We start from the raw sequence: 14,532 nt of genomic DNA, 5'->3' as shown, positions 1-14,532 counted from the left end.
TCTTCTGCCATATATATACCCATGGAAAAGTGATCACTTCACATCTTGCATTGACAGTTAATACTTAGAGCCTTTAAGGAAATATTAAGTAGCCAATTTTCTCTTGAATTTATGAGATGCACGTGTCATTGCATAGCAAATTATGCTAAACAGCTGGGAGTTAATGCGCCATACACAATTTTTTATGAATTTGCATAGTAGAGTGTATATGTAAATATATAAAAAACTATCTTGTGAGAATTATATAAAGTGAGAACAAGGGATCTTCTAATTTCATTGTAGGTTTTCCCCTACATAGACTTTGATGATTTATATGTATATGTTTCTATTAGAAGTTAGAACTAGCCATGCTTAGGATTAAATTTTGACAACAGAAGAAAAATATTTTTATTAAAGACAGCCTTTTATTTTAAGATTTTAAGCAGTTTTCTCTGGGTACTTTTCTGTAGTCCTCCAATATGACGACTCAAATCGTCATGTGTGTTCTGGAAATTGCCAAGTTAAAAAAAAACAAAAGTGAAAATGGGAAGAATTATGCTTATGAATATATCCATCTCAGTGAATTATTTTTCTTCACTCAAGAAAAGGTGATCAGCACAATGAGCTTGAGTAGGTCATGGAAGCCCAGCTCACTTCCCCATAGGAGATTTTTTCTGATTAGAATCCTATCACTTTGTTCTAGGAGCCAGGCAACAGCGTCTGTCAGAGCACTGTCAAGTAGATTTGTTGCTGCTTCTGTTTGGGGCTAAGAGTCCCACTTTGCAGTACATTCAATGCATAAATTAACTCTAACAGGAAAGTGCCTGACTTTAACCAGCTGTTTTCCTAGAAATTGAAAATTGAGTTACCAAGTAAGTTCACAAAGCAGGAACTTGATTTTTTCTTGTTTCTTCACTTCATGATGTTAAAGACTGTGACCTTACGGTCCTTATATTCAAAGGCTTTCATGTGGCGATGAATGAAGGACAAACACCAAGTGCTTCAGATCCCTTGCCAGTGTGGTGCTTTGGGGTTTTGAGCTTCAAGTCCAGAAATTCTGTTCTGCCAGGGAATCTGCAGAGATTTCTAACTGCAGACTGAATTCTTGCTGAATTATTGGAAAATAATTCTTGTGAATTATTAGAAAAAATAAATGTCATTGCCCCTGTATTCTGGCTAGACAGTGTCTGGAGCATGTCATTTGAACAAGATACAAAAGGACATTGTCAGGTGAGCAAGTACATCTTGCTTGCCTTCTGACTGTACTTTCCTGAGAAGTTTTGCCTCTGGTATCATAGCAATGGCAGTAGCCACAAACTCCCCCAGCATGAGGGCTGCTGGGAGCACACAGAGTTAGCCACAGAACAGTATGTGTGTGAAGCTAGCCAGATTTATGACTCTAAAAGTAAGGAAAGCATGATTGTTTTTATAAAATTATTTTCAATGTTATGCAGAACTGGTTTTACCTTGTATTTTCTAGCTCCTAACTAATCATAAACTTTGCCTTCATTCATTATCAATAAAATAAGTTAGAAGGGCTTTTGCAGATGAGTTGTAATCTCTATGTGTGGGCAGGGTGCATGCTGTCAAAAAACAAGGACTACGGGCAAAATGTGCCTGAATATTATGTAGTCCACTAACAATCATTGTTGTCTCCACACAGGTGTTTAGATTTTTTTCTATGTGATCCATACAGTCAAGAAATAAATATATAATTTAGTGCTCCACAATGGGACAGGGTAGGTTTTCTTCTAATAGATCAGAACAGAAACATGAAAATGTCAGCTTAACCATGCATTTAAATTTTGTTGATCAAGTCTAATTTTTATGACTGCACATAATCACTGAAGCTGGACAAATTTGCTCTAGATCGCATCATAATGTTTGGTGGCCTGCTGCATTTAAGTGGAGAAGTATCTTTATGAAACATCCTCTCCATAATTTGCCATTAAATGAGACTTGAACAAATCAACATAAATCTTACATAAAGGTTATTTAACTAAATGTTGGTATTATAAATATTTTGAATGCATTGTGCATCAATTCAATTCAACAGTCCCACAATACACTATGTAAAGATCTACATCGGGCAGTAGGCATTTCTCTTCTGCAGCGTAACAGAAAAATATGTTGCTCCAAGTGGCTGTCTGGGCTACAGATAAAAGAGGCTGTCCATGCTGCAATCATAATTCCTGTGCCAGAGGTTTGCTCACAGTAGCAGAGTATGTAGTAAACTCCTTGGTAAACCTTTACATGCCTGTTCTTACCCCAGCAACAGCTGCAAAACCCAAATGCACTACAGAATTGGAAAGCCTTGGCTTGTTTTGGCAATCTGAAGAAAAAAGGCCAAAACGAAAACCCTGCTCTAAATATCTCCAGCATTCTTTTAAAATTGGATCTTCTTTTCCTGTCAGAAACCAGCTGGTTTTTTAATTTAAATTTTGCCACTTTTTATTTCCACAGTCTTTCAGTATTGCTGGCATCTAAAATAAAATTGAAGTTCACAGCACAGAGGAAGCATTTTTTGTATGAGACTGTTATAATGAATTTTTTTTTTGCATTTGCCTGAAGGTTTAAATGGCAACAAGATTCCTAGACAGATTGTAGTGGCTATTATAAATAATCAGTACCATATAACCTAATATCAGTTTAGTTTCTAGAAAAAATTCCCATAGCAATGTGAGACTTTATTAATTTTTGTTTGGCTTTCTATCACTCAAGCACATTTTCATTGAGCCAAGACTTTAAGAATTTTTGGATTTTACAGTATTTATAGAAATATATAAATACCAGGGCAAAAATAGCTAACTGAAATTACAATATGTGTATTGCATACATTTTCACCTACAATATGAAATATAAATTTTTTGTACCAAAAAGCTAGTCAGCTTCAAATCTGAGTGTAATGGAGCACACCCATTTTATGACAGAAGCATACCTGGTTCTATTAGAATCTGGAAAAAATATATTTGAAAAGAAATAATATAATAACCTATAATTAGACATTGTGTTCTTTATAAGATAGTTTATCATAAGGTTTTGCCTAAGAATTCTAGTTCACAATATTTTGTGAAGATGTTATTTTTAATAGTCCTGCATAGTAATCTTTCACTGATACTTAGCCAAGGAAAGAATGCAGTTGTTTTTATTCTGCTGAAGTAAAAATAACGGCATTCTGAGAGACCTGACATTTCAAGTGTACAGTACATATTGAAGCCTTTAGATGGAGACATACTTCATATAAACACCTAATATTCAGTTCACAGTGCATTGTGTAAATACAAAAGAAAGCTAAAATAAATGAGAACCAAATATTGAAAGAAAATGAAAGAAATATTATAGTACTTGTGCCATAGTAATGTTAAAAATTACTTACTCTTAACTGCATTGGCAATTGAATATTGAGGGTGTATCAAGCTGGCAACAGCAAAAAGATTACATGTTCTTGTATAATCAACTGTATTTACAACTGAAACATGTTCCCAAGAAATGTATTATACTGTAAATCAAAATTCTGTTGTTGACATTACAGAACTCAGTGTAATCAGCAGCATGCATCAAAAGGCCTCTGATAGCCATAGTAGTCTCATTTCCTATTAAGAATCAGACTAAATAACATTATGAGCCCTTTCCAGAATAAGCTAACAAAATGCATTCTGTTAGAAGAAATAATTTGAGTGCCTATGTAAAAACTAGAAAGTAATTTAGTAGAAAAGTACTAATGCTTTTGTTCTTCTGTCTTCTGCAATATATTCAATGTTACTGAGAAGCTTATCACACTAATTATCACATCTAGTAGTTCAGTTATTCTAAGTTCAAAACCTATAAATCTAGTTGGACCCAGATACACTGCACTCCTAAATCAGAATCTGGTAATTTGATTTTTATTTTCCTTAAAATGTGGTATAAAAGTTGGACATTTTTATGAAGATTTATCTTCCATAAAATTTCTCCTTGACAATTCCATAAAAGAAGCAGACGTCATGTTGTGAAGATGAGCACGTAACTGCTGCTGTAGTGGGCTTGTGAACAATGGATATCTTTCCTTCAAATTAAGTACCAGGAAATTATCTGAAAAAGCCCAAGTGGTTTTCCGCATCCTTCTTAATCCATACAAATTGCATAATTTTATATTACATTTACAGCTGTACACTGAGTTGCATGGTTCACGAACTTAAGTACATTTCATGTCAGGACAATATGAAATCCAAACAGTTCTGAACAGGATAATTCTGACTACTTTTATTGCCCATCTAAAATGCATTTAGATGCAGTTTGGAACCAAACTTCACCCTCACTTTTGATTTATTTTATAATTTTAATACTTATGTATGAATATACCAATGTCTGCAGATATTTGGAAATCATACGTAGATATTTGGTGTTGTTTTTATTGGAAACTACCTAGCTTTGAAGGACTATGTCAAGTAAGATCTAAGCAGATTTAGAGAAGTTCTAATGAGGGGCATTGAAGTAACAGTCATCACAGCTATCTGCAGAATTGGTTCCCCTTTTTTCCCCTTTTCTTTATATTACATCTCAGTGCAGAGCAAATACCTGGTATTATTAACATGTAAAGACATCAGAGTATCTTCTGTGCAGGTTTTTCTTTTGGATCAGCTGAAAAACATAGAACAGAGACAATTATTGATGCTTTGCACACAGTGAGAAATGGCAGGCTGATGCTAAGAGAGAAGGACCTTTCATTAGAGGTGGTGTTAAGTTTCAGTGTATCACTTTGCCACTGATTCTTTAGATTCAGGAGGTATTTCTAAGTCCTCTACAGCTGTAGGGCTTTGACTTAACAAGCCTGTAAATAACTAGAATCTAACTCTGCTTTGCAGGTGTTGAGGTTAGAAGTCAAAGTGAATTATTTTCTGAGCAATTCTATCCTCTTTGTTAGTCAGTAGATCTTTACAATAAATGCAATTTGTATTTAATGTCAGTTTACTCAGAAGACTGCATTGTAGCCCACAGATGCTGAGGTTTTCTTTGGTGTGCAAATGGGATGGTTGTGCTTCCTTCTGGTGACCTGGTTTATAGCATCTGCTGTGACAGAGCAATGGTTCTCTAATCTTATATGGATTATGAGTTGTATAGTATTTTTGGCCTGCATTTCTTGAACATGTCGGGAATGGATCGGGAATAATGGCAGTACATAGGAATTAGATTACATGCTGCTTCTGATTTATAAGCTTTTAATAGGCATATATTGGAGAGGAAGGGACTTTGCAACATTTAAACATCATCTCCTTACCTTTGGCTGTGAAGTAGCTTTACGTGTTGTATTTGAGGCTATCTATGTGTGCTTTTTTTAAAATGTCATGTGTATTTGCACTACATTCAAGGGACAGGACCAAGAAATTTCTTTCAAGACCTTCTACCAGTATGCAGCATATAAGTCTGTGACAAGTGATGTTACAGAAGGTCATGTCACTTTTAGCTGCTTGCATTAGATCCTTCTAATCTAATTAGATTAGATTTCCCTAGTGCCCTTCCATTGTTTGATTAATTCTACTTGATTTCAAACAAGTTATCAAAAGGCATCATTTAGAGTGAATGTTCTAAGGACAACATAAGATTTTTGCTACAGAATTTTTATTAAAATAAATGTAACATTGCATTTTATCTTTATGTGTTTAATTGCCCACCTTCTCTCTCCTCTCCCTCCTTCTCCATCATGTCCCTTCCTCCCTTATAGCTCCTCAATGTATAATGCTTGACATAAGGATCCAAATAACTACTGTATTCCTTCCAAACAAAGTGTCACGTGCACTTTATTTGAAAAGAAACGAGGTAGAATCAAAGGATAAAAAAATCCATTGTGGTTTTTTTTTTTTCTAATGTATTCTTAATACAATGTTAAACTGAAACCTGTGTTCAGATCTACTGTACTTCTCTTGAACTGCCTTGCTTTGTTCTGGATTAGACTTTACTTCAGTATACAGCTTTTCTAAGGTTTCAGTGTGCCAGTGATTCATATGTCTTATGACTATGAAGAATCTGCTTTCCTTGTTTTAATTTGTGGCCAGCACTTACTTTGGTGCTTTAATGAATTGTATTATCATATTCATATTGCCTTCATGGTTGTGTGCATTGGGGTTTTTTCTTTTAACCCTTTCTTTTGAGTTTCAAGGCAAGTGAAAGCATGGGCTGTGTTTCATATACTTCAAAGAATTATTTATGCATCTTGGGTATTGGCACATTTTCATTACATTTTATTTTGCTACAAATATTGAATTCTGTTTTTCTTCCCAAACAATTGAGTACTCCAAATCTAAAGGTAATTGACAGCATAGCTAAACTATAAATACAGCATAGAAGGACCAAATAGAGCAAAAAATGGAATGGAAGAGATGGAAGTCAGGGCTAAGTCTAATACTTCAAGTAATTTCAAAGGACTTTTTATGCCCTTTGAACAAGTTAACATTTTGCCTCTCTATAGAAGCTTGTAAAGTAGTCTGAGATCTTTAGATGTGGGAAAAAAAAACCCTGCACCTGATTCCGAAGTGTTATTTTCTGGATAATTTAGAATTATTGTCATGCAAGTTATTTCTGTGAGGTGCCCTTTTACAACAATTTTACAACAATTTTAGAGATTTCCAGTTCAACTAATTGTCACAATGCCAACTTGAATGCTAATGTGAGATAGGCATCCTGCTATTCAACCTTCCCAAGATAATGAATTTCTGGATGTACATAAAAGAGATGTTTAAGTGTCTAGGGAATGTTGAAAAGTAAGAGACTTACTGACTTAGTGAGCTCAGGGCATTAGGCAGCATGTGAGTCAACAGATCTGATTTATATCTAGGGCTTTAGTCAACTGATGGTATAGTTAAGTGGGTGTTTTGCATGTGGGGTTTTTTTGCAGAAAAACTGATCTAAGAGAGTTTCCATCTTGCTGCAGCCCTCAACAGCTTGTTTTCCTCCTCTTTTTTTTCAGTTTACCATTTTCTTTGTAGAGCTGGTAAAGCTGCTCAGTAAACTGGGTCACTGGAACCAACTGCATTAAAGGTTTGAGGATGTGTGTTTTTGAAGAACTCAGTTACTCCAGTGATGCAGTTTACAGCTCAGCTCCCCAAAGACTTTGAACAGCCCAGGGAATATAGCAATGAGCAATCAGGAGAGGAACAAGAAGATGATGCAGATGCATGGGAAACAGAAAATGCCTTTGTTTCCAAGTGGTCAGTCGTCAGTGAAGACTGGATCACTCAGACACCTCTAAATGAGATGTAAAAGGTATATTGAACTAAGCAGGAGCTACATCTGTTTCAGCAACATGCTCTCAACATTTCCCTCAGATCAAAACTGTCTTTGATTCCCCTTCTTTGAGACATCAGAGTTGGCCTAAAAGGCCAACAGGCTGATGCCAGGCTGCAGTCAGGCTCCTCCTGCTAAAATTGTTATTCTGGGCATAGAAGAATTCAAGAGTAATTCCTTCATTTCTCAAGTCATGCTTCCTTCTCATGCCTTAGGACATGCTTGCTCTTTATGGTTTCTTTGCATTTCTAGTTTTATCTCATTCACACCTCCAGGACAGAGCAGCCAGTAGGCAGAACTTGAGGTTCCCCTCCAAATTACTGTTGTTACAGAGTTCTGTGACAGGGTTCAAACAAGGAGGAATAGCTGAAACTGCAAATGTTTTGAACTGTGTGGGTGACTTTCATGTATGCACAGTGCTCTACTAGATGGGCATGTTACATCAAACCATATGTTGTTTACTCATTGCATGGGCCCATGTAACATGGCTAATTGGGATCTTCTTGATGGTAGAGCTAACTTTGGGAAAGTAGAAAGATTCACGTGCTTTTATTTTTCAGTTATTCTTTTACCTGAATTTAGTTCTTGAATAAAATCCCTTAAGTACTTGTACGTGGATGTGGGAACCCCCTTGCAGCAGTGTCTGAGGGGGTGGCTATGAACTTTAATTTTAGTGTGTTGTCTTCAATCACAAAAACTGTTTCATATCAGTGAGTTTTACCTCCACTTTTCCTCTTTATGCATACTTTATAATACATAGTATAAAATATTTGCACCCATAATAGGACACTGGGCTGGTTGGATCTTTGCTGACCTTCATTATGGATTTTCTTATATCCTAATAGGTACTTATAAATATGTATACATAAACATATAAAGAAGCACACTATTTTCTGGTTATAAGGAGGTACAGCTTGCTTTCTATCAACAGAGACTCTTCCTGTTAGTGTCATTGATCACAGTGTTGAAAGAGAGAGATATTTAAGTCTGAGTCTGCCATGGTCCATCTGTGGAATATCATTTGATCTCTCTGTAAACTAAACTTAGAGGTTTATTTAATGCTGATGGCATGATTAATAATTATTAATATTCAGAGAAAGAATTTAATGTATTTTTATATTTCATGGTGTTGGACTGAAAAACTATATATGGAAAAATACGTAGATGCAGAGCTGTGGCAGGTGCAGCTTGCAATTAATGTGCATAAATCTAGATGCACAGATTGTACAAAATTATTATTAAAGAAACACAGGGCTAATGTTGATAGAGCATATGGTGTATATCACTGTTGAACATGATAAGGAGATAAGCTACTCTGAATTTATTCCTGGCTTTGTATTCTTCAAGAATCTCTTGGTGAATACTGTAAATTCTATTAAAAGTGTTGACCTTTTATGTAGGTAACCATAAATTTTAAGTGAGCATGTGTGTGCTGCATGGGCACCAGTGGAGCTGACAAAGGATTCCTTTAGTTAGAGCTGGCATATACTGAATTTTTACTACCTTTTAAATACTTAAATTGTCAAGCAAGCGTTTGCAAAGGAAGGGTTTTCAGTATATAATTCCCCAATGTAGGTCAATTAAAGTTATAACACTTTCCTAAATTTGAATCACTAGATCAAGTGTTTTTTCCTAGTTGTACATTTTCCCTCTGTGCATTTATTTCAAATGTTAATAAAGTTTTCATCTACAAAAGGCTTAGAATTGACAGAACAAAACTCTTTCTTTTTAAATGATGACAACTACTACTGTTTCTGTCTGCAGGTAGTGGAGGACATGCTGGAGGACGAGGAAGAAGAGGATGACAGAGATGACAAGGTAATTATCTTTCCTAGCACTTGGGTATCTGGGGATGGGAGAATTTAGACATGACGCTGTTTTTACCGACAGTTAAAAAAGGAGTTGATGTGTTTTAGTCCAGAAAATTGGACAGAGTTGTTTATCATCCTATAATAATAGGTATAGCATGTTGCAGGAAAGGTTAGAGGACTATAAATCCTGCTTTCTTTTTATTTTTCTGTTTTTCTTTTTTTTTCTTCTCCTTCTTTTTCTTCTCCTTTTTTTATCATCATCTTCTTCTTCTTCTTTTTCTTCTCCTTTCTTCTTTCTTCTTTCTTCTTCTTCTTTTTGCTTTTTTCTCTTCCTTTCCTTTTTATTTTTTTTTCTTTTCTTGGTCCAGATCAAATATTTTTTTCTGCCAGGAACAAGAGTATCTCTGCCAGTCTGGAACTTGATAGCTCTTGTGAAGACAACAACAGGTTTTGAAGGACAAAAATTCCTTCTGTCTTGAGTACTACAAAATAGGGCTGCATTTCAGGGGAAAAATGGTGTGGAAATAGCAACTCTATGCCGGTTAAGGATGGGATATTGACATCTAAAATTTTCAAATAATTGCTGGATAGAAGAATGTTTTGGACTTCATATGACATTCAAATAATCATAGTTCTCATAGATATCCATTTGAAGTTTGCATTGTGGCCCTGCAAGCTGGGAAACCACAGCAGATCATTCATCTGTTTGAGTGGATGTGATTCAGTTTAGATGCTGCCAGCTAGGTTGAGGATTGCAACCACAGTAAATAACTCATTTCCACATATCATTGAGCCAAGCCATGGGGCTTCTTGGATTGGTTGTCCCCCAGAGAGAGGGAAAAAACAAAGAAAATAAATCAGAATGACCTTGCACCACTGAAGCAATGGCTAGCACTGGCAGGATGGCTTTCTGGTGAGATGAGTGAAGACAGCCCAATACTTGCTGGTACTTTCCTATCAGAAGGGTGATATTTGTGGAAGAAAATAAAAAGGAAGAATATACATAGTTTTACAACAACTCTGTATTAAAATTCAGATTATTTTGACCTTCACAGATGTTCCCCCACTTCTGTTGTAATATAGCTTTTTTTATTTTCTGAGATGAGAGAAACAGTGCATCTTAATTTATGCTCTTAACCTTTTTTTCTGGCTGAGATGTACATTTATACACCCCTGTAAGAATTCATATGCTGGCAGCAGCATTTGAAATGTCAGAAAATTCACTGTAATTAGTTAATTCCCTCAATGATTATTTTTCTGTTAGCTAACACCTAAGATGTGAGAGATGATAAAAAAGAAGAGTATTTCCTTATTCCATTGCCAGGTCAAACACTTTAAAATTTACACAAGAAATTCTTGAAATTATACATAACCTAAATTGTTAGCTGCATAATCTCATAACACTGTACTAACAAAATCTTCTTTCACAAAACACATATGAGATGGTTTTTGATGCTAAATTATGTGAGCATCCATTTCTAGCAATAAAATATATGATTGACTGTAAAAGTCCATCATGTAGTTATGGAGGGCTTGAATTTTATCTCAATATGCTAACTTTGAGTCATCATTTGTTTCCTGATAGACACTGATTCACCATCCATTTGAGGCATTTTCTCCTGTTTGTTTCTGCTTTATTATTAGAACTGGTGCAAATGTGTCATACCAGTAGTGTGTGTCTTCCTGGATGTTTTAACCACTGTGATTGGTTCACAAAGAATAGTACTTGACTGCTTGTAGATTAAACCAGCCTGTGTAGTTACTGCTTAGTGGGTTTTGGAAATTGCTAAACAAACTCCTTTAAAAGAGAAGATGAAGGCAGAGGTCAGCCCCCCCCTCCTCCCAGTTCTCTGGTGATACTCTGAGCAAATACCCCTAATTAGAAATATCACTCTAGGTTTCAATGTTATTATCTAATATTCAGCTTTCTCAAACTGACACCAGAGTTCAAACATTTTTTTAGATCTAGTTACCAAGGTTGAATTAAAGTGAGTACTGACATTACCGTGTGCATTCACTGAACCCTTCTATTGAATATTTAAGACCTGTTTTTTATACAGAAGGTGTTAAGGTTGATTTTCATAAATTCAAAGCTGTCTTCATTATTGCAAATGTTTTGAGCTCTCAAGATTAAATATGCTGTTTGAATTGGGGAAAAAAAGCCCTACACTTTTTAGAACAAGCATGTATAGACTACTCTATTTATTCAGGATGTTTGCAGTGGGCGTTATTTTGCACTAGGTTAAATTGTAAATAGTAAGCACATGGTTAGGATTAATTTTTTTGTTGTTAGAAGCTGTTTTGCCTTTCTGGTGCACTAGACATACTCTCTTAACTCCTGCTGTTCCGCTTACATCTTTTGACTAAATGGAGGTGTGCAGTTTTGTGTTTAGTTTGTATGTGTTTTCTTAAAGCTGTATGCTAAAGGAATTTTTGTGAGAAAACAAATGCATGTTTTGTAACACCAGCTGGTAGTGGCCTTTGGCTTTTATTATTTCTCTGGGTTTTTTTCATGTGGTATAATAGAAAACCTAGGAAAATGGGTCTCCTTATGTGAAGAAAGTTACAAGATTCATAAATGTGCCAAACTCTTATTTTCATTAAAACTGAAGCATATGTTGCAAATATGTAAAATATGTCCCAGTTGTTTGACCACGGCCAGTGTCTTTGCTCCCTGATTACCACGAGGAAGCTATTAGTCCTGTAACCTTTGGACTTTATGATCAATAGGGTATTACATGGCATGGAACTGGAGCACCTGTTTTCCATTTAGTAAAGGCTCCTTGCAGGCTTTAACTAAACCTATCCATATGTTTTCACTTATCAGATTGTTGGGCGATTATGAAAAGTGCCTTTCTTTATAGCTGATTTGGGTATCAGCGTCTTGCTACGTGACGACTTCAGTGTGGGCATGCCCTGATGTAGGTTATGTCATGGACAGACATGGCTCAACATCCCCAAATTGCAGTTATAGAAGTAGTAAACTGAGGATGATGAATGCCAAAATATAAGAAATTAGTTAATGTAATGCATTTTATTAATAATGGTGTGTAATACTGAGAGCAGTCTGACAAGATAGATTTGCACTACCATGTCTCATTCTAATGTTCTGGATTTTAGTAACTTTTTTCACCCTCTGCTGCAGTCAAGACAGGACTGTTAATTTAAGGCCATGTAATGTGTTTTTTTACTGGAGAATATTAACTTTCATGTTCACTTGCAATACGAATAATAAACGAAAGCAGCAGGTATGCTACCTGTATTGACTACAAAGTGGTGCTTAGCAATGGAACACTTTTTTCCTGATTTTTCTTCATGTCTTGGTATGTATTTAGGAATTTTAAAAGATGTCGTTTGTTTGGCTCAGGCATTTAATACTAGTTGTTCCAAGAAATAGCTTTGGATTTTGCATTCTATATGTTCTGTAATGTATGCTAAACCTATGGCAACCACGGATTAATAGTTTAATCTGATTTCTCTTTCCTTTTTTTTTCTTTTGGCTCCTTTCCAAACACTGGCTTATACAATACCTTAGCAAATATGGGTCAGTTAAATCACATGAAGTCAAGTTATCAATAAGCTATCAAAAGGATTTTTATGCAGTTATAATAATGTAGTAGTCAATATGGATTATCTATGTATCTAGAATTTGTCTGTGTATCTAAGATTTAGTTTTTAAGAAGTTTACATATAAAGCTCTTCACATAGCTTTATTCTTTTAACAAACTCCAGGTAAGATTTCAGATAATCTCAAAGACTGTTCAGGTCAGCCTTTTGCTGGAAACCCTCAGCACATCACAGAATTAGGCCATTGAAAACTGCTGCCACTGCAGGCATAAAGAGAAGAAGATGCATGTTATGAACAATTTTGTTTTACCTTCATCTTAACATTTTATTATGAAAAAATATTCAAAACATGTGCGATTTTGGTTACTCTTTATCCTTTCATTCTTCGAAAAATTCTTTGCAATTCTCAGTCAATGAAATTGCACTTCAAGATAACTAAAAGCTTTTGTATTGAATTATAGTTGAGTCAAAATAAAATGTGTTTTAAAGCTTCTAATCATTGCTGCTGAGAGCTATCAACTTTGTTCTCAAGACAAGACAGTATCCTGTCTCAGAAGCGTGCCCTGCATTTTTACTGGGAGAAGATCATGAGGAGGAAGAAAGATAGTTTTGATGTAACCTACATTTTTATATTCTATAAAAGAGAAGATTGTAATCTATTACAGTGGGAGTTATTTTCTATAAAATAAATGGTGGGGGAATGATACAGAGAAAGAGAGACTGGAATTAAAATTCCAGAACAGGTAAATCTATTGGTCCACCTCTAGCTTGATTTACCATTATATATGTTCTACATGAACATAGCATCTAAATACTAACTTGTAAATAAAAAGCCAACAGCAGCTTCCTGTGAAAACTGTAGCTATGTATGAATCTGTTATCCTCTCAAAGCTTAGCTTATAAAATTGTGTCTACTTACAAAAAAATCTCTACAACAGGGCAATCTACAGTACATGGCTGCAAAAGTCATACTTCTCAGTACAGTTTGGTTTCAGCTCAGTTTAGTTATTCATGTAGAGATGTTGATAAGAGGTCTGTAGTTTTAATAACAGTTGTACATAATGTATGGATTGATAGTGTAGACTGCTTCAGCCTGTGCTCTGGACTATCACCTGGTTTTGATCATTGGATCACCCTCAAGTCACAGCCATGAAGTTACTTTTGCTTGGATATACCTTAGATCCTGTGGAGCCTTTGCATAGCAAGTTTCACAAAAAAGCAGTTTTCATCCTGCCCTGTAGTGGGACATCATATAGTCTTCATCATTAACGTACACATCTTTGAAAACAGGTACTTGGACAGCCTTCTGAGAGGTTTCGTTTTAATGAGATCAGGTTTCTTTGTCCTGGTGCAGTCTTGAAATACTATCAAAAACAGTGAAGTAAAATAAGAATTAATGAGATCAGAATCTAAGACTAATATCTGAAGTTCAGCATTTGAGGAGGGGTGTATGTGTGTGATAGTCACAGGGGGACCATGGGTCTCTGTCTTGGTTTGAGACAATTTAAAGAATACTCTGGAATGAGCTGTTTCCTTTATAGGTTTCACCAGTCCCTTTCCACCACTAAGGAACGAAGGAAAGTAGAGATAAGTGAAAAAAACCAGCAGTTTACTAACAAGCGTAACAGCAACAGGGAAAAAATAACAGCAAAATTGCTATATCTCGAAAATAAAGAGAGGGCCAAAAATGTTGGGGACATCCCTCCCCTCCAAGGTGGCGCTCTGCAGTCGAGTGCGTGGTTCGAAGGACAAAGCGAAAAGTGATGTCAGCTTTCCTCCTGCCCCCTCCCCGCTCTGCTCATCTAGATCCCCGACAGCTAGTATTCTCTGGATCGAGGTGCCAGAACCCAGGGAAGGACTTCACCTTCCTCGCGTCAGGAGGCGGCAGGACAGGCAAAGCCGAGCCCTGCTCCCG

At 35.9% G+C, this 14,532-nt stretch overlaps 1 protein-coding gene across 1 annotated transcript in view; it reads left to right on the top strand.

Annotated features, from left to right (window-relative positions):
• The window catches only part of MCTP1 (multiple C2 and transmembrane domain containing 1), a 153,380-nt gene that overhangs the window by 108,524 nt on the left and 30,324 nt on the right, over nt 1–14,532 (top strand). The window contains exon 16 of the mRNA XM_005423417.2: nt 9,004–9,057. Coding sequence (XP_005423474.1) covers nt 9,004–9,057 — 54 coding nt within the window. The remainder of the gene's footprint in view (nt 1–9,003; nt 9,058–14,532) is intronic.

This window comes from Geospiza fortis, unplaced genomic scaffold, assembly GCF_000277835.1.
Source record: "Geospiza fortis unplaced genomic scaffold, GeoFor_1.0 scaffold279, whole genome shotgun sequence".
Lineage (NCBI taxonomy): Eukaryota > Metazoa > Chordata > Aves > Passeriformes > Thraupidae > Geospiza > Geospiza fortis.
Note: the sequence above shows the minus strand (reverse complement) of the source record. Positions and strands in the feature narration are given on the sequence as shown.